Source organism: Monodelphis domestica, chromosome 5, assembly GCF_027887165.1.
Source record: "Monodelphis domestica isolate mMonDom1 chromosome 5, mMonDom1.pri, whole genome shotgun sequence".
NCBI lineage: Eukaryota > Metazoa > Chordata > Mammalia > Didelphimorphia > Didelphidae > Monodelphis > Monodelphis domestica.
In genome coordinates, this window is record NC_077231.1 from 110608125 (window position 1) to 110634997 (window position 26873).

Here is a 26873-nt window from a genome sequence, read left to right on the forward strand (position 1 = left end):
CTGGTTGCTGTAGCCCAAGGACCATGAGGTCTTTCCATCTGATTTGCAGTTAAAACCTCATGTATATTCTGTCCCCTTCCCCATTAAAAAGTGAGCTTCTTGAGAAGAGTTTTACTTTTCTTTCTTAGCACTTATCCCATTGCTTTGCTCATTTAAAATACTTAATAAATGCTTTTCCATTTCTTAATTCATGAACCTTAATCACATCAAGAGAAATATATGAGATATTATCCATTTGTTTATAATTGCTAAGAGTGTTTTTACTCCTTGATTCATTTAGTATAGTTATATCTATGGACTACCTTAAAAAAAACCACAGCAATCCCAATCATGTGTACACAGGCATAGTCTGCAGAGTTTTTCTCAAACATTTCTTGGGCAGCACAGTAATCCTAGGATGTACAGCAATGAATGACTGGGGAAAACTGAAGTCTGCATTGGTGTGTGCATGTGGGATTTCTGGATGTTAAAAGTCAGATTATGCTTTGTTTCATGTATTAAATGTTCTTGCTCTGGGGTTTGATATGTTTCTTACACAGTCTGGCGAAATGGAAAGGTCACAATGAGCTGATGACCTCCAAACAAGCTACACTGAACCTGGGAGATAATGAAGAATGCTACAAAAGATTCCAAAGAACATCATAAAATAAAACTGATGGCATTAGTCAAAAAACCAAGACTGTAGACTAGTGGTAACTCTCAAGGGAAATAAGAACCTATAAACCGGCTTTATCTACTAATTTATTATGTGAATGCAAGGCACTCCTTTTAATGGTAAAGTCTTGTATTGACTTTTAAAATTGAAGGTGATTCTCCTTGAATCTCAGTAACAAAAAATGTTTAGTTTTGGGGTCAAGAAAAAAGAAAAAGAAAATATTACACAGAAAATAAGGAAGTTTTGCTATGTGACTTTGAAAGATCAGAATCTGGGATGATAAAAAGTATCCCCAGTACCAGGAAAACCCAAAAGTAGAAGTTATTTTCTAAAAATCTTCTAGCCATTAAGGGAATCCTCTAAATGCCAAGTTCGAGAGTTTTTGGTTCCACAAGTAACATTGAAGTAGGAAATAAAAGTCAAATCTCTTTTTGTGTATGGTCAAGGTCTTTTACTGTACTGGAATTATATTGTGATAAATATAACAGCTAGGTGGCAGATAGAGCACTTGGTCTGGAGTTAGAAAGACCTGAGTACTTATTTTGTAACATGGGAGGAAGCTATGTGGCATAATGCATATAATGCCAAGCCTTGAGTCAGCTTCCAGAACTCAAATCTGGCCTCAGATTCTTACTAGCTATGTGACACTGGATAAGTCATTTAACCTTGGTTGTCTAAGTTTTCTTATCTGTAAAATGAAAAAAATGGAAAAGGAAATGAAAAACCATATGAGTATCTTTGCCAAGAATATCTCAAATGGGGTCACAGAGAATCAGTCATGAGTGAAACTGAACAACAACAAAAATATTACTTCCTTGGATTACTTTAGACCTTCTCTGAACTATAGTATTTAAGGACTGTGCTACACAATTTAACACTTAACTAGGTACTTCTCATTCTTTATTGCTCCATGTGTATAGAATACACACACTCCCCTTTGAAGCATGTTCAGTCAGAATTCCAGGAAAAGGTATAGAAGCTTAGGATGGGCTTGTTTCTGGGCATATATGGTAGAGGAGCTCTCCCTTCTTTCTTTTGCTCTCACTTGAAAGCATGGGCAATATGCTTGGCTTCAACAGAATATGGCAGCTTGGTAAGCCTTTTTCTGGCCACAGTGACTGAGGGGCTCAGCATCACCGCTAACATGTAGTAGTATATGCTCAACAAATGTTGGTTAATTGATTGATGGAGAGGGTGAAGCAAACTTTAATGAGAACTCTATGAAAAGAGAAGAGGACTCTCAGGGCTGGACGTCAGGAGTTACCCCTTAACCCCAGTGTTCCTTAACATGTCTGTTTCACTCACTACCTTTATGCTTTCCTCTTCCCACAGGGAATTTTATGCATGAGACTAGCATAATAAAAATTATAATTGAGAAAAAGCATTAGTAATGAAAGATGTAGATCTAAAAGAAGATTTAATAGCAACACCCTAAATTGAGTTGATCAAAGAACAAGTAAGAGAAACAATAAATGAGAATTATGAGTTAACATATCAAAATTTGGGAGATGCACATAAAGTAGTCCTAAGGGGAATATACATGTTTTTAAAAATATTGACATAGAGAAAAAGAGAAGATTGCTCTATTTTTTTAATTTAGAAAGTCAACAAATTAACAACCTCAAAACAAATATAAAAGATTTTTAATTAATGAAAAAGATAAAATTTAAAACTATTGAAGGGATAGAAGAAAGGGTTAACTTTTTTAAGACTGGCAAAATCATTAACCAATTTGGAGAAAAAAGGAAGAAAATCAAGTTTCCAAAAGAAAACATTCTAAATACATTTTGCCATACTATAACAATACAGTAAAAAATAGTAATTATGATCAAATTGGATTTATAACCAGAGCATACAGAATTTGTTGTCAAGTAGCACAACTAACCATATCAATAATAATAGCTAGAAAAACAACACATGAATCCATCAACAGATGCAGGAAAAAAATTTCAACACAGTGGAACACTCATTGTGAGGAATAACCTAGAGGTACAGGAGAATAAATGTCCTTTAAGTAAAAACCCTCATCTGGGGAGTCAGGACATTGTCTATGCACAATGAGAGGCAGTACAGTACAGAGAAAAGATCCCTGGCTCTGGAGTAAGATGGCCTGGGTTCAAATCCTGCCTTTGATGCTTCCTCCCTATATAAGCTTAGATGAGTCATTAACTTCTTATGTCTTTGGTACCTCATCTGTAAAATGAAAGAGTTGAAACATAAGTCTTTTATTATTCTAACATCTCGAGTTTTCCCTCGCCTCTTTCCTCCTCAACCTATTGCCTCTTTCCAAATGCTTTACTCCCTCTAAGTCTATTCTTCATTCTCACCTTGATTTCCAGTTCCTTTATCCCTCATTGTTTCCCAGGCAATTCAGCTCTTATGATGCTTGGCTTTCCTCCCTTCACAGTTTTAACCCTATTAACAAACTGTTCCACCATATACTATCCTTTAAGATCAAATTTCTTGCCTCCCTATCTTACCATCATCATTCCTACTCTTCCAAATCCCAGAACTGGATCCCCATACCATTTGCCTTCTCTCTTCCTATACAAATACAATTGAATGACACTGTATGAAGTCATATAACCATGCTGACTGGATCCACTAACAAATTTATATTTTTCTAATGTCAGTGATTGCAGAAGAGGTGCTGAACTGCCTTGGTAGAGGGAATAGACTATTTACAGTAAAAACCCTCTTTTCCATTTTTCTACATTTCAAAACCCTTTGACATCATCTCTCTTTTCAATTCTCCTCTTTATTCATCTCTAATAAAGAAATACTTCTCAACAATTCCACATCTTCTACCCTTACTCTCTCCTCCAGATTATCCTCACAATTATCACATCTTTTTCTCTCTCCCTGTCTCTCTGTCTCCCTCTGTCTTTGTCTCTGTCTCTCTGTGTCTGTATGTCTGCTTCTTTCTCTCTCCCCAATTTTTATTTCTATCTCCTAGTTTATATACAATTGCTTACAAAAATGATTGTTTCCATCATATTTAAAACTGTTTATTTTACTTGACCATCCCATCAAGCTTTCATCTCATATCTTTTTTCTCTTTCACAAATTCCTAGAAAAAAACTACCTATATTTATTACCTACATGTCTTTTCTTCTCACTTGCTTCTCAATTTTGAGTAATCTATTTGCAACTTCATTATTCAACTGAAATTGTTGACACTACCAATGATCTCTTCACTGCCAGAGCTAATGAATGGTCTTTTCTCAGTTCTCATTCTTCTTAACCTCTCTACCACTTTTGGCCCCACTAACCATAACTTCTTCCTCAATACTCTTCTCTGGGATTTTTGTAACATTGCTTTCTCTTGGTTACCCTCTTTACCCTCTCATCACTCAGATTTGCAAACCTGGAATCATCTTCAACTTTCCATTCTCCATCACTCCAAATATCAAAGATTCTTCCCCTATATCTTTTTTAATTCTTCTCCTATGCTATCTTTTGAATATCTGCCTCCTTTTATCCAAGCAAACAGCCACTGCTGTAATTTAAAAACTTGTTCCTTCTCATCTAACTACTATAATACCCATTTACTTGTTCTGTCTTCTTCTAGTCTCTGTATTCTTTAACACATCTTTCAGATACCTGTCAAAGTGATATTACTAAATTACAGGTCTTTCTGACCATGTAATCCCCTGCTCATGAAACTCAAAGATTTTCCTATTAGCTCTTCAGGATAAAATATATAAACTCCTCTACTTTCCTCTTAAAACCACTCACAATTTGACTCAGTTGAACTTTTCAAATACACTGTGCATTACTATCCTTCACCCATTCTACATTCCAGCCAAAATAGCCTACTCAAAGTTCCCTTTAAAGAACATTATATATTCTGTCTCTATTTGTTTATATAGGCTGCTTCCCATTCCTTGAATACACTCCCTCCTAACTTCTGCCTCACAGAACCTATAGCTTAGCTGTATCCTCAAAACAAAGCCAGAAGAAAAGAATGACTTCAAAATATCTACCAGCAAAACCACAAAAGAAAATGTAGTTTGGACACAAATTCATCTAGAATTCCTAGAAGAGATGAAGCAAGAGTTTAAGAAAGAATACAAAGGGTTTTTATAAATGAAATGAGACTAAAAGAAAGAAATGGAAAAGAAATGAGATAAATATAAGAAATACTTAGGATAGAAATTAACAACTTGGCAAAAAAGGTAACAAAACCTTAACTTAACAACAAATTTCCTGAGTATCAGTGTGACTCTAGGAGATATTTAAAAAAAATACTAAAACAAAGTCAAAATACTTTTTTTAATGGGAGAAAATATAAGATAGCATAGCAAAAATAACTAACCAGAAAAATAAATTGAAAAGAAAATAATTTAGAATCATTATACTAATTGAAAATTATAACTAAAAAAAGTCTAGGTCATCCTATTTTTAAAAGTCTTAAGTGAACTGCACAGGTCTCTTAGAACTAGAGGGCAAAGCGTAAATAGAAAGAAACTATTAGTCACTTCCTGACAGAAATTCAACAATGAAAATTCCTAGGAACAACATAGCCAGAATCCTGATCTTCTAGGTCGAGGAAGAACCACTGCAAGGAGAAAGAGAGAAAAAATTCAAGTACCTAGAAGGCATAGTCAGTATCACAACCAAGTTAGGAACCCTCCCCCACACACACACACCTGAAGCAGTAGAAACCTTGGAATACAATATTCCAGAAGGAAAATGATAAAGACTTACAGTCAAGAATAAATTACTCAGTAGAATTGAATATACTTCTATAAGGAAAATAATTAAATAAAGGACCTACAAGAATTCCCAATGAAAAGATATTTTGAAGTTCAAACAAGAGTTAAGAAAACCCTAAAAAGTAAGCATGAATGAAAAATCCCAAGAAATTAAATAAATATTAATTGTTTATTTCCTAATATCAGGAGATGATGTATGTGTTCCCCCTGAGCCCTATCATTATAAGGGATCATAGAGGGAATCTAGACAGAAGAGCTAAAGGTGGTGCTTTTAAGTCTTGATGGTCTGAAAAGAATGGAAAGAAAGCTAAAAAGGAATCTACAAGTGAGGGAAGGGAACAGAAGTTTAGGGGAAATTATCTCATATGATCAGGGTATGCAAGTAGACAGCTACAGAAACAGTCATAGTTGAGAGGGAGAAGCAGTTGACAAGAGCCTCAATCTCATTTGAACTTGTTGAAGGAGAGAACACAAATACACACACATGCGCGCACACACACACACACACACACACACTTTCACACACAAGTGGGAACAGAAATACATTTCAGTCAACAGGCAAATAGGAGGAAAAGGAGAGAAGGAGACTAGAGGGAAGGCCAATTAAAGTAAAAATTAGTCCTTAGCAAAACAAACTCTGACTAAAAGTGTCCAAACTCATTAATTGTTCTTTTTTGAAATGGCAAAGAATGGGAATCTGATATGGTGCCCAATAATTGAGGAATGACTGAACAAATTATGGTATATAGGCATAATGGAATATTATCATGCTATAAGATATAGTGAAGGGGATGGTTTCAAAGAAACTGAGAAGAGTATGAACTGATAGAAAATAAAGAAAAGAGAACCAGGAGAACAATTTATACAAGACAGCAATACTGTAAAGACAACAACTTTGAAAGACTTGGTCTCATCAGTATAGACACAAACCACAATTTCAGAAAAGTAATGATAAAACATTCTACATACCTTCTGATAGAGAGGTAAAATACTCAGAGTATAGACTGCGATACACCTACATGCATGTGTGTGCATGTCTATAAATTGGTATATATATAAATATGTGTACATATGTATATATTCCTTTGGGACATGGTCAATACAGAAGTTGTTTTATTTAACTATACATGTTTATAATAGTGTTTGGTTTTTCTTTCATTCTTATTTGGAAGGGGTAGAAGGGAGAGAAAGATTTTTACTGATTAAAAAATAAAATTTAATGTAAAAAAAGAAAAGAAGAAAATCCTAAATAACTTGGCCCTTTCTTACCTGTGCAATCTTTGAAACTCTGGTCAACTGACCTCTGGGATTACCACTCATGAAGAGAAAGCATGACTTGTGGTAGTAGTGTGACGCATTATGAAGACTGGCTTGACTACAAGAATAGCTAACTAAGATGGTACACTTTCAAGTTTGGGGACCCTAGGAAGGTAAAATATAATAGAAATACCAATACTCCATCTGCTGGAAATGCATCACTGAAGAAAGTTTTAACTACTAAAGCAGGCAAACACAAAGGCTCCTAGAGTGGACCAAAGACGTGAATATGTGCATTATGAATCTGTGGTGGAAGCTAGTGTATCACATGAAACATGAGCTGAGTTCCTCTAGTAACTTTCAGAGAAGAACCACTTACTCAATAGATCTTAAAAAGAGGTGACTTATTTTCCTTCAATTCAACACGTACCAAGTTACTTTTCTTCCCTTCATTGCCCAGGTAGGGGTGAAGAGAAACTACCCTACCCACCCTGACAGAAATGTCAAATTGTGAGCACATGGCTGCTAAAACACATATGTGTTTAGGTGAGCCTTTCTTCCTTTTGACAAGACATGTAAAAACTTAAGATTTAAATACCCCCCCCCCCAGGGTTTTGGTGTAAGGGAGTAAAAAGCCAGAAAGTATGAACAAAAAGAACTTGGCACCTTGCCTAGAAACCAGGTTCCCCCAAAATTGAAAACTATATGTAACTAAGAGCTAAAGCTAAAAGAGACTCCCTAGTAAAGAAATTGAGCATCTTACATCCAACATTGGGTCCAATGCAACAATGGATCATATTGTTTCACTTGGGGGACCTTTTCTAGGATCCAAGAAGCTGATTCCAATCAAGTTTCTCATGTGAGGGTAGGGGTTGAGTCCTTTATTCCTCTCCAGTATGGATTCAGGGCTTTTCTGTTGAGCCCTCATCATTGCTCATTTCAGTTTTTCTTTTTATGTGTTGTCTTCTCCCATTAAAATATAAGTTCCTTGAAAGTTTTCTGCTTATATTTGTATTCTCAGTGATTAACACGGTGCCTAGAACAAAGTACAACCTCAATAAATGCTTGTTGAAAAAAAATCATATTATTATCTCAGCTATAGAAAAAGCTTTCAACAAAATTCAACATCCATTTCTATTAAAAACACTAGAGAGCATAGGAAAAAATTGAGCTTTCCTCAAAAGATAAATAATATCTATCTAAAAGCCATCATCAAGTATTATCTATAATGAGGATAAGGTAGAAATCTTCTCAATAAGAGGGTAAGGAAAGATGCCCATTATCACACTATTATTCAAAATCATACTAGAAATGAAATAGCAATAAGAGAAGAAAAAGAAATTGATGGAATTAAAATAGACAATGAAGAAACAAAACTATCATTTTGTAGATGATATAATTGTATATGTAGAGAATCCTAGAGAATCAACTAAGAAATTAGTTGAAAAAATTAACAACTTTAGCAAAGTTACAAGCACGACCTAAATGAAGATTTGTAAGAGACAGGAAAGAGGCATCAGGTTGGTAGGAGAACCAGGAGAGTGTTGCAAAAATTTAGAACATATGGAGAGGAAAATGATAAGTCAAAGACTGTGGAGAAGTAAGAAGAATGGAGATGGAGAAAAGGTCATTGGATTTGGCATTTAAGAGATCATTATTTACTTTGGAAAGAGCAGTTTCAGTGAAATAATTAGAAACCAAATCATAGAGAGTTAAGATAATGAAAGGAGAGGAAAAGGAAGCATTTATTGTAGAGTGCCTTCACTAGCTTAGCCATAAAGGGAAGGAAAGATATGAGATAATAGTTAGAAAGAATGGATGGATTAAATGAAGTGTTTTTTTGAGGATAAGGGAGACATAAGCATCTTTGCAGACAGGATGCAGCCAGTAGGCAGGGAGAGATTGAAGATAAGAGATAGTAGGATGATATAGAGAGGGAAGTCTATTGAAGGAGATGGGATGGAATGGGATCACTTGTGGATAGAGAATTTCCCTTGGCAAGCAGATGGACCAGAAGATGAAAGCCAGTAGTAAAAAAAAAAAAAGATAATAGCCGAAGACATCTGGATGATGTGAAATGAAGAAGAGGGGAGAAGCAGGAACCTATCTCAGTGAATGGCCTCATTTTTTTAGTAAAATATGAGTCAAAGATCTTAGCTAAGAGAGTGGAGGGGTAGAATGAGGAGAAGAAGCAGCCTTGAGAAGTTTAAGAAAGACTGAAAAGGTTTAGAAGATTCACTGTGGTGAGTAGGAGAGTAAGTTCATCATAGAGGTGAAAAGAATGACCTAACAGCAGTAAGGACCCAGCTGAGGTTATGTAGCATACATTTGTAGTAGACCAAGGCAAAATGGCTTAAAATTTTGTGATTTTCTCCAGTTTCATTTGACAGCCTGGTTGTAAAAGAGAAGACAGTGAATAGTGGGAATGATCCAAGGCTGAGGTGTGGCTGGGTAAGATTTGTGATAGAGTAAAAGGACAAAGTACTCAAGAAAAGAGGATAGTGTAGAGTTGAAGTAGTTTGCCAAGGAGTCAAAATGAAGAAGAAAGGAGTGTGGCTAATGCAGGAATAGTGACCTTTTGATGGAGCTGAGAGAATAGAGGTTATAGAATAATTGAGGAACAGGGTTTAGGGTTGCAAGGAAGAGGGAGAAGTAAAATAACAATAGATTATGATCAAATAAGAGAATTTCTGAGTTCATAACTCTGGAGATGGCATATTAGTGAATGATGGCAAGATCATTGGGAATGGCTGAAGTGGGTGGAGGAGTAGGTCATGTAAAATTAGTAAATTTAAAAATTGTAAGTTAGGGTGTTAGAGGGAGTATCTACATGTATGCTGAAGTCTTAATAGGAAGGCAGGAATAGAGTATGAGAGGAATGCCTGTGAATCAGGCATTGAATTCAGAGAAGAAAGAAGGAAGCATCCTGAAGGTTGATAGACAAAAGTTATCAGAATTTTGATTGAGTAGTAGATACAGATTGAATGAATCTCAAAGGAAGAGAGGTTACTGAGTGAGAACAAATAGGGGGAAAGAGTATACACAGAGAACAAACTCAGGTTCTTCGATTGTTCAAAAGTAATGGAATCTTGTATGTTTGGGTAACCTCTTCAGGAGACCTCAGTCTTAGAGACTGTAGAACTTGTAAATTAGAAAAGGAATTCCTGGACCAAGCTGGGTTCCTAAATAATCAGAAGATAGAACCAGATCAGAGCAAAGAACAAGAACCATGATGGAGAGGAATAAGTTTAAACTGTATCCTTCACTTGTATTAAGAGTTGTGTGGGCTATGATTATCTAGAGCAGCAGTTCTCAACCTCTCAATTTGTAGCAATGAGAATACATAATGCATATCAGGTATTTACATTCTGAATCACAACTGTAGCAAAATTACAGTTTTGAGGTAGCCACCAAAATAATTTTTTGGTTTGGGGTCACTGCAACATGAGGAACTGTATTGCAGGGTCATGGCATTAGAAAGGTTGAGAACCATTGATCTAGAGGATACAGGAACAACCCTGAATGCTTTTCCATTGTCAGAGGAAGGGGGAAGGAGGTGTCACAACCCCAAAGTAGTACTGTAAGTCTGAAGGTTTGTATAGATCTTTGAAGAAGGTAGTGGACCACTGAAGAGGGAGAAAAGACTGTCTTAATTATTTATGGGTGTCAGTGTCAGTCCTTTGCATTTTATTCTCCTGCTAGACAAAATGAAGCTTGTGCTGCACTGAATGCATTTCTAGGTATTCTTTCATGGAAATAAGCCCTTTCCCATTTTTATGGTGATTTGGTGATGAACTTCTAATGTTCCTAAGAGAATCTCCAGAGAAGGGGATGTGAATATGCAGCATCCTCTTTGGGACTACCCTTCTCCAATTTGAGCTTAAAGGTTGGGTACCTCCAGAGAACACTAACATAGATACAAAGTATTCTTCAGGTCCAAACTTCTAAAACAATGGTTTAGGAATCCCAACAAATGGGTTTACCTTCAATAATCAACTCTTTAATACAATTACTTCAAATATGTGCTATATTTGTATTGGATGAACAGTAGCAACAAAATACCCCCCCCCAAAAAAATCTAGGCCAAATAAGTAAATATATATAACCTTGCTTTCACCCATAATTTGGAGTGGATTTTTTCCCTGAGGAATAGTCCTATTGCCTGCCTTAGTGTAAGGAAACATTCCTCCTGATTGACAGAGAAAAGACTAAATACAGAACTGAGTACCTATGTGAAGAAATTGTTTTAGTTTGTTGGAGGCATATTTCTTTCTTTCTTTCTTTTTTATAAACCCTTGCCTTCCATCTTAAAATCAATATTGTATATTGGTTCCAAGGCAGAAGAGTGGTAAGGGCTAGGCAATGAGGGTTAAGTAACTTGCCCAGGGTCACAGAGTGTCTGAGTTCAAATTTGAACCCAGGACCTAATGTCTCTAGGCCTGGCTCTTAATCCACTGAGCCACCCAGATGTCCCCTGGAGACATATTTCTACAGGAGAACTCAAGAGATACTGGAAACCATCGCATCACATGAATGGTGGACAAGTCTCAAAGTCACAGACATATAGAGAAAGCCATTTCCTTGTCAAGTCTCTTGTCTTTCAGTGCCTGTTGTCCTAGAGACTCCTAACTCTCCTCAATGAGATTATTCTGTCTCCTTCTTAAATCTCCCCATACTCTCTTAGCTCTTAACTATGAACCTTGTCTTGTATTTTACTGCAAAATTTGAGAGCATTCATTATCTCATTCCTAGTTGAAGAGATCATTTATTTTTATGTATTTCTTTGGCATATTTTATTTTGCATAATTTCTCTTTGATGCTTTTTTAAAATAATAGGTCTTACTAGCTATTTATGATGACTGTATCACTAGTGTTTTATAAGAAGGAGCTAAGCTGATGAGTATAAGGATTACTTTCCCCCCTTGAAAGTGACCAGAGGAAAACTAGTTTTCCTTCTGAAGACAGACTTGTGCACCTGATCTAGAGATATCTGAGAAGTGGACTATGAGCTGATGTCTGGACCACTTCTACAAAAAAAGTGGAATGAGAGCTGTGCTAACACTACTAGTAACCTAGCTAGAAGAAAGGGCAGGCAAGATCCAAGTTTTCTGAGGCTGGGTGGCTTCTCCTCCAGTCTTCAAAAGAGGTATATAGGGATAGAATTATATCTTTAGTGTATCATTCAAAGGTACATACTTTTGCATCTTTGGCAGTCTCTTTAAAAGTCCTATCTTAAGTGTTTTCAAAGAATGGAAATCTTTTTCAAAGATACTCAGGGTTGTTCTCAGAGTTTGCTCAGCCCATCCATAGTGATCTGGAGAAATTTAAGGAAGCGCATCAATAACTAATCAAGGGGCTCAAAGAATGATGGTGTCATGGAGGAGGTGGCAGCCAATAAGAAGTTTATAGGAGCATAAAAGATTTGGAAGATAGTAAGGGCAGAGTCTACTGGGGACATGAAGGACATGAATCTACTGGAGCAATGAATTCATTTCGAGTTGGGAAATAGCTCTGCTGTTTGAGAATTGAGTTGGGGAGAAAAGTAGGTCCTGGGAATCCAGTCTGATTGGAGACAAATGAAAAAATAAGAACGGTGAAAAGGTGAGAATAATTTTTCTTTGACTTCACAATGGTGCATGGGGAGATTATATATTTGTTACAGATATGGAACTCAGAATTATCTTTCTCTATAGTGCCACTAATAAAATAGTTGAAATAGTCATAAAAGGCTTAACTAGCTTCTGGCCAAGGCCTTTTAAAAGTGAAAGAAGGAAACAACACCGAACATGTAGCTGCACAGCCAGGCTAAAGAAGAGATGAATGATGAGGCTGAGTCTAGACCTGCCGTTGCCCTTGGTTACAAAATCCCCTGAGGAAAACAAGTCGGTGTCGATTAGCGATGTCTGTCGTGGGAATCCTTGAGTATTGGGAAGGACCCCCGGCTCCCTTAGCCTGCCCTGGACCAGCATATCAAGGGCCTGGCTTCCTCTTTCTCTTTTTAGTTGTGGGGAAGTTCGCGCTTCTCGGCGCTCGATTGGCCACGTCTGTCCGGTCCACCGTGTTGATGTCCGGGAGGGAGGGAAGATGGCGGCGGTAGCTGCTGGTGGCCTAGTGGGCAAGGGACGAGACATCAGTCTGGCGGCCCTGCAGCGCCACGACCCCTATATCAACCGCATAGTGGATGTGGCTAGCCAGGTGGCTCTGTACACTTTCGGCCATCGGGCCAACGAGTGGGTGCGTGAGGCCGCTACGGGGTAGCCGAGGCCGACTTGGGCTGGGGGAGGGGCTGGGCCTGCGCGGCCCGAAGCGGGGCTGGGATCCCGTTTGGGACTAGAGACTTGAGTCCCGCGGGGGCGGGTGGAGGGAAGGGAGGAAGCTGGCGGCATAGACCCCCGCCATGACCCCCCGGGGTGGACAGGACAGGTCGGTGTGGGGGAGGGGCGGCCGTCCCAACTGTGGAGGGGGCGGGCCCAACACTCCCCGGACCCGGATCGGGGCCTGAGACCCCCTAGACTGGGTTTGATCGCGGCAAAAACACTTTAACAGTAGCTTCAGGCAGACCGAACGCCCCCTGCCAGGTAGGAGATTTTTTTTTAATTAACTTTTTAACTACATAGTAAGTGCCTACTATGTGAAAGGCTTCTCTGGAGATATTAAGACGAATTGGAGCAGATCCCAGCCCAAAGGAGTTTATAGTACAAGTAGGAAAAAACTAAATTGGGGGAGAAATCCTGTCTTCGAACTGTGGCTTTTTTTTTTTTTTAATTTCTGGTGTCAGGAGAAACCAAACTTGCCGAAAGTTTCATGCTGTGACAGTAGTGATTCCAGCAAGAAAGCATACAGGTGGAACCAGGAGTGAAAAGCGCATGGTGGAAGGCTTGAAGACAGGGAAGACCTAAGTTCATAGTCTAACTAGGAAAACAAAAACAAAAACCACTTAGCTTTGTGACATGGGCAACTTGCAGTAAACTCAACCTCAGTCTCCTCAGTAAAACTGGGGTTAATAACATGAAGTACATAGTACAAGTATTATTATTCTGTATTTTTACACATGAAGAAGCTAAGCCCCAAAATTATACTAGGTGGTGTCTTAAATAAGACTTTAAAATTTAACAGTAAATGTTCAATAAATATTTCTTGAATTTGTCCTTTTTTTTCTGGGCTTACTAGACCAGTAAATTAGGGAAATTTTGTAGATAGGTAGTTACTTAGATTTACTTAAGCGTTTTCACACAGTATCTCATGCTCTTATGGAGAAATGTGGACTAGCCATGGTCTTGATGTCAGCATGCAAAGTCTTACATGAAATGCTCCAGGGATCTGTCCTTGGTCCTGTGCTTTAAATTATTTGTCATTGACTCGGATTTTTAAAAAAGCCTACATGATTATCAAATTTTTCAGATGACACAAAACTGGGCATTAAACACACCAGATGAGAATCTGAATTTTAAAAGACCTAAATGAGATAGAGGATAGGATCTAGTCCAATATGATACAATTGAAGAGGAATAAATGTGAAATCTTCAATTTGGTTTAAAATAATCAGCCTCACAAATCGAAGATGGAGAAGATGTGAAGAGAGCTATCCAAAATTGCAGTGAGTTTCTGTATATGTAGAGGGTAGGAGTTTGTTTTCCCTAAATTGATGCCTTTATATAAAGACTGCATGAGCTCTTGGGTATGAAGTAGAGAGAATTTTTTTTTCAATTATGAACTGTCTCTAAGGTATTTTCTGATTCTGAAGTTCTGTGAAATTTCTCTACCCCTGTCCTCCAGAAAATAAACTATCTACCCTTACTTAACACAGTAGTTTTATTTTACCTCATGACTTTTAAGGTCAGTGCCCTTCATCACATCACAAGTATTTATTTCTAGGTAGAAAACTGAAAGTAGCAAGTAAAGACAGGATCAGATTTAAGATATGGAGGGAGAGAAAGCTGAATATTTAAAGTGGAGGAAATTAGTTAGTCAGGCTAGTTAGCCTTAGTAAAATAGGTTGTATATTTTGATTTTTGGAACTGAGTGATTTAGGTGCCAAGTATTCCTTGAGTAAATGTAAATTTCCTGACAGTTGGGGGAAAGGATAAGATAACTAAGATATTATGTTGTCTGTGAGTTTTTTTTTCTGCTTCTTGAATAACTTGCCTTCAAAAAATATATAATTCATATAGCAAGAGATCATTCTCTAAAAGTATTTAAAACTTGCAACTAAAAGAAGAAAAATAGTTAAGCTGTAAAATGATCTGAGCATATGATCAATAGGAGTTTGTAAAGATTGCCACTGTTGTCACCAACTTCTCCACTGTACAGTCTTTGAACTTTTTAAGTATGAAGCTGGGAAAATTTAGAGAAAATATTTGACAGATAAAGATGGAAGGAAATTGTCAGGAAGACTGGTAGACGCCCAGTTACTGTTATAAGTAAAATAAATGAAGACTGACCTAACTAAACAAGTAGAGAAGTTGTGGATTGGGTAGGATGGATGAGTAAAGAATGATGTTCGTTAGAAAAGGAGATGAATACTTCGACATTGTTTGAAAATATATGGAATTCTCCTTTCTCCCTTAAAAGATAATGGCATGCCTGGAATAGGATATGTAAGGCAAGACTTATTTCCAGTTGCTAAGAAAGCCTGCATCATGAAAATCTATGTAGCATCTGAGTGGTATACATTAATGATTTTTTTTTCTGTTCTGTTCTGATCATTTTCTCTTAGTACTAGTTTCTATTGCTCACTTAAATCACCAGATCTCATCATTTGAGCCTTCAGTGACCATTGTTATTATATTATTGATGTTATTATATTATAATCTTGGTGTCTAATAAGTCCTAATAGTATGTGTAAAACAACACAAAAATTTATTCTGTAGTTTATTTTTAACTGCTTTTTAACACAATTTAGCCCCTATAATTAAGTTCAATTTTTAAAAATTAGATGACATATTTTCACATGCAATCAAAGATTTGGTATTCCTATATGGCACAGAATTCTGTTTAAATATTTCCTGTTGCCCTGAAGTTCACTAAAAGAGTATTTTGCCTTCTGAAAAGTATAAAGATTTGTGTCCTTCGAACCTGAGAAGTTATTTGCATTTCCCAAAGACCTTTATTCTAAGTATCCCACAGTACTTTAAGCATGTCATGTTACCTTATCAAATCTCTAAATGCTTGAGCAATGTAAAGTAGTTATTTTCTCCTTTCCATGGTAGGGGGTAGAGGGGAGGTGGATGGACATTTGGTAATGAAATAATTAGCGCAATGCAACCTGGCAAGTCACCTACCTTTGCTACTGAAACCATAACTTTTGCATTTCCTGAGTCCTGACTTTTTAACCCTTAATCTTGCATTACACATAGAAAGTATTAAATAAATTAAATTAATTCATGAAAAGCAAAATAATTTTTTTTAAATCTTCAGTTGCCTTCATATATAAACAGCTTGCTGTGACTTTTCCATAATGAGATGTCAAAAAGCAGATATTGTAGCTGAGGAAAATATTTTTGTCCTGCAAGCTATAGTTCTGACATGGAATTTTATAGGGTTTCATTCTAAACTTAATTCTATCAGTTGTCTAGTTTTCCTCCTTGTTTTAGACTCCCTATATAATGAATACAAACAAATATTTTTATAGGAGAATGATCAGTTGACTGAATAGTAATTGATAGCTTGTTGGGGGACTGAAGAGACATTGTGGGGAAATCAAGTCATTTCAATCAATAATCAGTCAATAAACTTTTATTAAATACTTGCTATGTGCCAAATACTGTGCTAAGCCCTTGATAATATTTACTTTCCTGGAATAGTTACTTACTAAATGTTATTTTAGTGCCCTGAGTTTTATGATTTCCTAGGTACTGAAGTACAATTAATTTATTTTTTAGGAAATAGTTATATTTCTTAAGAACTATGAGTTTCTCCAAAGAAAGATTAAAACTGATATTTCCATTGGTTTTTTTTTAGCTTGAGGGGTCAGAGCACTTTAAAAGCTGCTTTACAAATATAATCTTGTTTTTCAAAACACAATAGTGAAATAAAGTTAGCAGTTTGCCTCCATTTGGCAGTTAAGGAAAGAACACAACCACTGGAATGTCTTATTCAAAAATGACATGATAAATCAAATTTAAGAATGAACTCCTGACCCCCTTACCTATGCTTACAAGAAAAAAAAAAAGACTAGCTGAATATTTTATATTCATAAAGTTCTTCATTACTGAATCGACTATTCTGCAACAATAACCAGACAGCTTAAGGTCAAAGAAACTTTTTCCTGAACATGCAACAATGTACTTTATACTCATGCGATATTAAGAATTAATTAAGGGGGCAGCTGGGTCGCTCAGTGGATTGAGAGCCAGGTCTAGAGACAGGAGGTCCTAGGTTCAAATTTGGTTTCAGACACTTCCTAGCTGTGTGACCCTGGGCAAGTGACTTAACCTTTATTGCCTAGGTCTTAGCACTCTTCTGCCTTAGAACCAATACACAGTATTGATTCTAAGATGGAAGATAAGAGTTTAAAAAAATAATTAGAAGTGTTTGGTAATATATATGCATATCTTGAGAAGTGTTGTCTTCTGTTTTCAGGTTCCCTAGACTGTCAGCATTTGCTTAGAGAATTTCATGAAAGTGACTGAAGGGAAATATCAATAAAATTATTTCAGTCATGCTAAGAAATATTTCAAATGCAACATAAAAAATTTTAATGGTTTTATTATTGCCACTAACATAATTTTCCATTTAAAGGATAGAGGCCTTCCTGAAAGTTCAGAATTGCCAAATTCCAAATGATTATAATGACAGCATTGAAGATAAAATATCATGGGGGTTATCTTCTTTGGAGTAGGGGTAACAGGGAACAAGGTGGAATAACGTTTTTAAAAAATGTTTCAATTAGCTTCTTAGGAACTTGAAATGTTAAAAATCTCAAAACAAAAGAGCTATGGATTCATCCTATGGAAACTTTTTAAGCAAAATTGTTATTTCTATGCCTAATGGAGCTAGATATTTTACTGCCCTGAAAAGATATCTTGGCAGTCCTGATCTTTGTAATTCCCTTTTGCATGTTCTTCCATCTATAGAATGGGGAGTGTGATGATTGCGAAGAGCCGAAGAAAAGTGGCTTATATATGTTCAAATGACACAATTTTAATATATGATTGGACAAGAAAGTATATATAAAAGTTTGGATGAGAAATGTGTGAAGAACGTAATGCTGTTTTGTCAGAAAATTTGCAGGCATGCATGAATTGAAAGAAGTTGGGAAGTAGAATTTAATTAAGAAGAAATTAACCAATTAGATTTCATTAGTTTATATTTAATAGAGTATTAAAATTATATTGCTTAAATGCTTTTGAAAATTTAGTTGCTCTTAAATTCCAAATTTTAGCTATTTTAGTCCTAGTATGTAAGCAAATACCTTATTCTTATGATTTTATTGTACCCTTGAATTAGCACAATTGAAAGATTTCCCCCTCTTTAAACATATTAAGGCATTCATTAATTCTATAATATTTTTCTAGTTATTCAAATTTTCATGACTTATTTGGGATTCAAAGTTTACTGTCTTTAGGGAAGTGAGGATTGAGTTTAGCCGAAATACTCCATACAGATTCTTTTTTTTTTTTTAAAGATTCTTACTTTTTGTCCCAGTAACAACCCTTAATACAGAAGGACAATGTTTAGGCAAACAGGGTTAAATAACTTGCCTAGAATCACACAGCTAAGAATTGTCTGCATCCACATTTGAACATAGGTCCTCCCAACTCCAGGTTTGGTGCTCTAACCACTGAACCACTGAGCTGCCCTCATACACATTCATTTGACAACTTCCCCATAATATTTTTAACCATACTTCCAGGCTAGAGTTTTAGCTTGGTGATTATGTCAAAGTTTATTTTAAAGGCTCCTTGGCTTAGAAATATCTTTTTCAGTAAATATTCTAACTATAATAAGTATATGCCAGATTTGGTATAGATATTTAAATTTTTTGGAAGCTTACATTGATACAGAAAGTTAAGTAGAGGCACCAGTTATCCATTCTCCCAGGTGATAAGATTTGGCAAGAGAAAAATATACATTGGAAATAAGTAGATAGCAAAAAAACCCACAGAGAGCAGTGATTTTTTTATAGCTTTATATGTTACAATCTAGAACCATGATGGTGAACCTATGACACGTCTGTCAGCACTGGCATACATAGCCATTTTCTATGACATGGCCACATTCAAAGAAGTATGGGGCTGTATGCCAAGAAGGATGCAAATATTGCAAAATTGTTTTTTTTTCTCAAAGTGACACACCACCTGAGTTATGCTCAGTTTTTTAGTGAATTTTAATACACCAAGCCCAAAAGATTGCCCATCACTGATCCAGAGGATAGAAGGGGCAGCACTTTTAATTTTTTTTCTAGTGAATCTATGGAACAGAATTACTTATTTTCTGTTATTTTTCTATAACTCAATTTTCATCTCTGTATTTGGTAAAGAAAGCTAACGCTAAATTTATTTTACAATTGATAAAATGAAAATAGCGGAATCCAACTGGAGTATCATGATTATGGCAGGAAATTTACTTTCCTGTGCTTTCTAAAAGTAATTGTCACTGTTATTCTTACTAACATTTGATCATTTTAAATTTATCATATATCACTTCTTTCTCTCACTGATCCCTGATAAACAATTAGTTGCCCAATATTATTGTTTTCTGTCTGCACAAAATCCCTCAAATCAGCCTTCTTCTTTCCACTATCACAGCCCTCACCCTGGTTCAAATTCTTATTAACTCTCACTAAGGCTATTGCAATAGACTACTGATGGCTATCCCTGTCTCAAGTCTCTCTCTAGTATCAAATTGTTTTCTCCTCAGCTGCCAGAATTATTTTCCTCATGTACCAGTGTGTCCATGTTACTCCCCTGTTCAAATTCTAGTGGTTCCTTAAAACCTAGAATCAACTGTTAACTTTTTCTTGATGTTTAAAACTTTTCATAATCTAAACCTAATCTACCTTTTCCACTTCTTGCAAGAAGCCTTTCTTGATACCACTTCCACAGCTGTTGGCATCTTCTCTCATATTATCTTAATCCTATTTTGTATATATCTGTATTTGTATACAATTTTCTCTGGCTAGTTTGTAAGCTTCTCAAGAGCAGAAACTATTCTGTTTTGGTTTTGTATCCCCAACTTTTAGCAAGTACCTGGCATATAACAGATGCTTAATAAATACATATTAGTTGATTGATCTTAAGATCAATACTGGATTTCAGGCCTGCTTATTTTATTTCTTAATAATATTATGATTTCCAAATATATGACTCTGCTTAAATGGAGAGAATATATTTATATTTTGTTTTTGTTTTTTGCAGGAGAAGACTGATGTAGAAGGAACCCTGTTTGTTTATACAAGGTAGGAATGATTATGCTTTTATATAGAAAACTGACAGTATTTAAATCAGGATTCTTTTGAGCAGAATGATTCTGTTTAATATTGTCACCTTTTCTGAGTTATTTTATTCCCAAGAAAAAGAAAGAATGAAAAGTTGGTTTGAAGTTGATACATTGAAGAGAAGAAAAAACCCACAGATGACAAAAATATGCTCATATAATCTTGAAATGTCTAATCAGAATGTCTTTAAACTTAATAGGGAGAGATAAAAATACCCCACACACATACCAATCTAGATACTAGAGAGTTGATTCTCTCCTGGTACTTCTCCCCGTCTAAATATTTTTATTAAAGTCTCCTTTTCCTGATCTTTATCCACATCAAAACTACTAACTGTGGGTTTCCTCTAAGGGCCTATCCTGGTCCCTTTTCTCTTTACCCTCTATACTTTTTCATTTGCTGATCTCATGAACTCCCGTGGATCAATTGTCATTTCTATATTGATGATTCCCAGTTCAACTTATCCAGCCCTAATCTTTCTCTTGACCATCATCATCTTGCATCTCCCCAATGCCTTTTGGACATCTTGAATTCGATGTCTCAATAGACAGCTTGAATTCAATATGTTCATAATTAAATTCATTTTCTTTGCCTCCATGCCCTCATTCTTACTCATTTTTTTCCTATTACTATCAAGGGTACCACCATCCTTTCAGTTACTCAGTCTCATAACCTAGATGTCATCCTCAGCTCTCTCTTACTTTCCATATCCAAGATGTGACCAGATCCTGTAATTTTTACCTTCATAATATCTCTTGTATATTTTCCCTTCTTACCTCTGACCCAACTATCACTTTCTGGTTGATCTCTCTTCTCATCTTTCCATACACCAGTCCATCATCCATTTAGTTTGCAAATTAATCTTCCTAAAGTACAAATCTGACTTGTTAACCTCCTGTTCAGTAAAATTCAGTGCCTCCCTATCAAATATAAAGTCATCTATTTAACATTCAAACCCCTTTACAACCTTGCTTTCTATTACCTTTCCAGTATTCTTATACCTGATTCTCCTTCATATACTCTTTGTTTCGGTGACACCAGCTTTCATACTATTTCTCAAATAAGATACTCCCTTTCCTGATTCTTTGTGTTTTCACTGACACTTCCCCATGACTGTAATTCTCTGCCTCCTCATTTCTCTCATGGTCTCTTTGGCTTCCCAATTAATCTTACTTTCTATAAAAAAAAAAAAAATACTTTTCTGATCCCCTTTACCAATGCCTTCCCTCTGGTGATTATTATTTTATTTATACAGAGTTGTTTTCATATTATCTCCTTAGGAACAGAGACTGTTTCACCTTTCTTTGTATCCCCAATGTTTAGCACACTACCTAGCATACGAAAGATGCAAATTAATTTTTATTGATTGACTGACCAGAGAGGGTATATACAATATAAGAAGAATAACAGTAAGATGCCTACAAGTTCACATGAGAAAACATCCATAGAAGGACCTTGCAATAAATCATAGTTTCAGATGTCTTCTTACAAATACACAAATAATAGGCAAAGAAATAAGGTAAACACACTATAGTTTCTTACACAAGGAGGCCAATTTGACTTCATAGATATCATGTGAATTAAGACCCACATTCAGAATATAGCTCTGAAAGGTTATACTTTATTCTAAAGGAACAGGATGGATGAAGCAAGGGATTAGTAGAGCATAGCAGAACATATACTACTGTGAGGCAATCCAGAGGAGATAAAGCATGTTGGAAGACACTTAGGTAAAGATAATAGAAACAGAAACAGTATTGTCATGGAAATATACACTAGTCCACCTATACATAGGAAATTATTGAGTTTGGGAAACAATTCACAAGCATGTCACAGAAACATGATAGCATAGTCTTTAGGATTTTGTCTATTTAGATATGTGTTGGACCATGAATCCTCTCTACCTAAGGCAAAACCAGCTTTCCTGGCTGGCTTTAATAATGATTTCATCCCTACAAAGGTAGAGAAACTAATGAGCGAAACTGCTATTTTGGACCTGAAGAGGTGGGAATAATGGTAACCTCTTGGGCAGCAACTATTCTGTCTTAGAGTTTGCAATAGAGGAGAATAGTAATGTTGCACATGGTTGGATATGCACCTTATGTTTGGGGAGAGCAGAATTTAAAGAATTCCGGGAGAAAAATAAGTAGAATGCCATGGCCTAAAATATTTCTTGGGAAGTCAGCAAAGGGGAAATGTCAGGGTATCAAGAATGAAATTGCGAAGATATGAAAAGGAACAATCCTGGTGAAGATAAAAGATTTTCAAGGGAGATTTCTTAAAAAGGGTACTGTATTCATGGAAAGCTTCTTAACCAACTTGAATTTTTAAGAATAAGAGAATAATAATAAAAGAATTGGGGAAAAGTGATAGATGAATACAGAAACATAGTGCCTCTCATCCTGTAAGAACAGGAACAAAGAATGCTAAAAACATCAGAAAGAGTTGGTGTGTAAATGTGTGCATATATGTATGTATGAGGACCTTTGTGTGTTTTTAAGCTAGTTTGAGGAACTTGAAGATCATAGAAAAGATAAGAGCACTGCTTGAGATGGTTGGAATGATGATCATAAAATAGAGATGCTCAATTCTTATTTTGCTGCTATTTCCTCTGCCAAAGGTTTAGACCTAAAAGGTTAGAAGAAAGATGGGTATAAAGAGTTAACATTTGAAGCAAATGGGGAATTGGAAATCATCTATTTAAATGCCTTTGCTAAAAGCCAGTTTTATCAAATCCAGGTATGCTACATCCTCAAGGCACTGAACAAACTAACTGGATGTGATCAGTGAGTCACTATTTGATCTTTGAAAGATCTCAGAGAATAGAAAAGGCCTTAAGACTGGAGAATGGGAAATGCTTATTTGGGAAGCAAATGGGGCTAAATTCTAGGCTGGTTAGCTGGATTCTGATTTAGCATGGTTAGGGAACATTTGTAGAGGAAATGATGGTCACAACAACCATAGCTACATTAAGAACAGGTCATATCAGACTAACCCATTTTCCTTTTTTGTCAGAGCTCCCATACTGGTAGGTCCAGGGCATTGTGTAAATATAGTTTTATCTCGATTTTAACAGAATTTGACAATGTTGCTCATGTTTTTCTTATGGAAAAGTTGAGCAATTGTGCCATTAAATGTATTCAGAATTTTTTGAGTGGTCAGATCCCAAAATAGATAATCATCATTTGATATCAGCTTAGAAGGAGGTCTCTGGTATAGTACTTCAAGGAGCTATGTTTGGTACTATGCTGTTTAGCATTTTTATGTATAGTAAAACTCAAACTTTTTGATATTTAAAGCCCTTCATAAGGAAGGCAGCCTAGCAATTCCAGATTTCAAACTATATTACAAAGCAGTAATCACCAAAATAATCTCGTCCAGCCAAGAAATTAAGTGATGGATCAGTGAAATAGATTAGGTACACAATAGTAAATGACCCCAGTAACCAAATGTTTGATAAATACAAGATCCAAGCTTTGGTGGTAAGAACTCAACATTTGACAAATTTTTTTAGGAAAATTAGAAAGCAGCTTCACAGAAACTAGGCACTGATCAACATCTCATGCCCTATATAACAAGATACAATCAAAATGAATTAATAATTTAGACATAAAAGGTGTTTTCACATTTGGGGAGCATGGAAAAATGTACTAGTTAGATCTGTGGATAAGTGTATAAGAATTTATAACCAAATAAGAAATGAAATAGAGAGCATTGCTGGATGAAAATGGATAATTTTTATTACATGAAATTTAAAAGCTTTTGCATAAATAAAACTAATGCAGCCAAAATTAGGAGAACAGAAAATTGGGAGAAAAAATATGCAAGTTTTATGATAAAGGACTCATTTCTCAAATACATTGGGGACTGAACCAAATTTATAAAAGAGCCATTCCCCATTTTACAAATAGTCAAAGGTTATGGGTTTTTTTTTAAGGCAGTTTTTTTTAAACCCTTACCTTCTGTCTTAGAATCAATACTATGTATTGGTTCCAAGGCAGAAGAGTGGTAAGGGCTAGGCAATGGGGATCAAGTGACTTGCCCAGGGTCACACAGCTGGGAAGTGTCTGAGGCCAGATTTGAACCTAGGACTTCCCATCTCTAGGCCTGGCTCTCATTAAGGCAGTTTTAAAAGAAGAAATCAAAGCTCTCAATAATCCAATGAAAAAATACTCCAAATTACTACCAATAGAGAAATGCAAATTAAAGCAACTCTGAAACACCACCTCAAACCTATCCAACTAACATTATAGAAAAGGATAATGACAAATGCCAGAGGGAATGTGAAAAATTGGAACACTAATGAACTGTTGGTAAAATGGTAAACAAATTCAACCATTCTGGAGAACAATTGAAAATATGCCCAAAGGGCTACAAAATTGTGAATACCATTTGACCCAGCATTCACTGCTAGGTCCATATCCAAAAAAAAATGAAAGAATAGGGGGAAGCACCTATTTGTACAAATATACACATACATCTTTCTGTGGTGGCAAAGAATTGGAAATTCAGGGGATGACCATCTATTGGGGAATTGCTGAACAAGTTGTGGTATATGATTGTAATGGAATTCTATCATGCTATAAGAAATGATAAACATAAAGTTTCAGAAAAAAACCTGGAAAGACTTACATGCACCAATGCAAGATAAAGTGAGCAGAAACAGGAGAATATTACACATAGTAATAGCAACATTGTTAGGCTGCTCAACTGTGAAAGGCTTAGCTACTTTGGAGGGGTTTTTTTTGGGGGGGGGGGGGTAATAAAGCTTAAAGCTTAGCTACTTTGAGCAAGCCAATCATCTAATATATAACACCAAAGGGCCAGTAATGAAAGATGCTACCCCCCCTTCTGAGAGAGAACTGATTGATCTCTAAACTCCAAATGAGGCATACTTTTTTTACTTTATTTTTATTGTTTTATTTTGTTTGTGTTTTCTTTGCAACATGAATAATATGGAAATATATCTTGCTAAAATTCACATGTATAATCAATCTCAAATTGATAGCCTCTTTAAGAAGGGGGAAGGTGAAGAAGGGAAAGAATTTGAAACTCAAAATTTTTAAATCATTGTTTAAATTTTTTAACATGCAGTTGGGAAATGTTTGATGAGATAAATAAAAATAATTTAAAAAAAATAAATTCTTTCACAATTTGGCTTCAGCCTACCTTTTCAGGTTGATTTTATATTATTTTTCTACACATTCCAAATTGTTTCTATTAAATTGTCCCATTTAATGTCTTGCCATTTGCCATCTCCTACCTCTCTTCCTTTACACAGTTTGTCCCCCATTCCTAGAACATACTCCTATTCCTTTCCTTCTCTTAGAAGCTTTAAATTCCTTTCAGATTCTGCTTTTGTACCACCACCTCCAAGAAGCTCTTTGCTTATTATTTCAGTTGTTAGTGTTCCCTTTCAACAAAATTACTTTGTATTTATTACATTTATCTCTGACAGGGGTTATCAAATTACAACATGCCACCTGTTTTTGTATGGCTCATGTAAGAATGATTTTTACATTTTTAAATGGTTAGAAAAAGTCAAAAGAAGAATACTATTTTATTACTTGAAAAATATATAAAATTCAAATCTTAGTGTTTATAAATAAAAGTTTTACTGGATTACAGCCATGCTCATTTGTTCACCCAGGGCTGTTTTTATGCTACAACCTCAGTAGTTGGAACAGAGTATAAGTGGATTCTCATTACTCTGCACTGCTACTATGGACATTCTAAGTCACAGTGTCAGATAGAATTCAGAGCATTTCAAGTGCTGCATATATTGACATACTGCAACCCTTTTTAAAAATTGCTGGTTATATCTATCATGTCAAAAGAAGAAGAAAATAAGGTGGTTTGTTTTTTAGCTCATGGTTGAGATTTAACTTTCTAAATGAGAACTAACTTCAATCACTATTAAACACTGAATGGCTTTGGAAATTAGCTTTTGTTGTAGACTTGATAATGTTTATGAATTCATTCATCCTAAAATGTCAAGGTAAAACAGTGCTTACATGCAAAATTCATAACTGTACTCAAAATCAATTCAGTGACAACAATGTTTGAAATTAAGTAACATCAAACTACCTTTTATAAATATATATACTATGCTGTCAATAAGTTAAACAAGAAGCAAGATCTCCATTCTCACACAGATATACAGTGGATATATTTTCTGAGCTCAAACCACAGTTCCAACATTTTTCTGAACTTAATGTAATAAATACAAAAGAAATTCCCATAATTTGAACTCAATTCAACTGTGTGGTTGAGAGCTATCACTTAACCTTTATTTGGAAGTAATTAATCTACATTGTAATATGATACTAAAAGACAAATATCAAGAGAAGAATTTAATAGAATTCTATAAATTACTTACAAACAATATTCTCATTTAAAACTATGCGTATAGATTGGTATCAGTATTTTGCAGTACCTATCTATAGAAAAGACATTTTCAAAAGTGAAATATGTAATATTTCATTGTAGATTAGATTAATAAAGGAGCATTCACAAATCTATTTTTATGACAGAAAACACTAACTTTGAATCTCAGTTAAGTGAAATATCCTACCAAAAGAATTCCAAATCAATACCCATGTATTACAAATAGTTGTACTTGCTTGTTAGTATATTTTTAGTTTCACCAATACAAAAATATGGACATTTGTTTTTTTAGTCCATTATATTGCATTTCCTCATAACATCCTCAATTTTGCCTCTTGGCCTACAAAGCTGAAAATATTTACTATATGAATCTTTCAGGAAAATTTACGAACCTCTGATTTAGAATGTAATTTCTTTT

General features: G+C 35.5%; 2 protein-coding genes across 7 annotated transcripts in view; one reads left to right on the forward strand and one right to left on the reverse strand.

Moving 5' to 3' along the window:
• CACNA1C (calcium voltage-gated channel subunit alpha1 C) overlaps positions 1 to 26873 on the reverse strand; it is a 997067-nt gene that overhangs the window by 945241 nt on the left and 24953 nt on the right. The window lies entirely within an intron of this gene.
• The window catches only part of DCP1B (decapping mRNA 1B), a 76800-nt gene continuing 62344 nt past the window's right edge, over positions 12418 to 26873 (forward strand). For 3 of the 4 annotated variants that reach the window (XM_056800752.1, XM_056800754.1, XM_056800753.1), the window contains exons 1-2: positions 12418 to 12864; positions 19989 to 20029. In XM_056800752.1, coding sequence (XP_056656730.1) covers positions 12715 to 12864; positions 19989 to 20029 — 191 coding nt within the window. In that variant the 5' untranslated portion in view covers positions 12418 to 12714. Of the gene's footprint in view, positions 12865 to 13057; positions 13209 to 19988; positions 20030 to 26873 lie in introns of those variants that run through there. The other variant, XM_056800755.1, reaches the window with a different exon arrangement.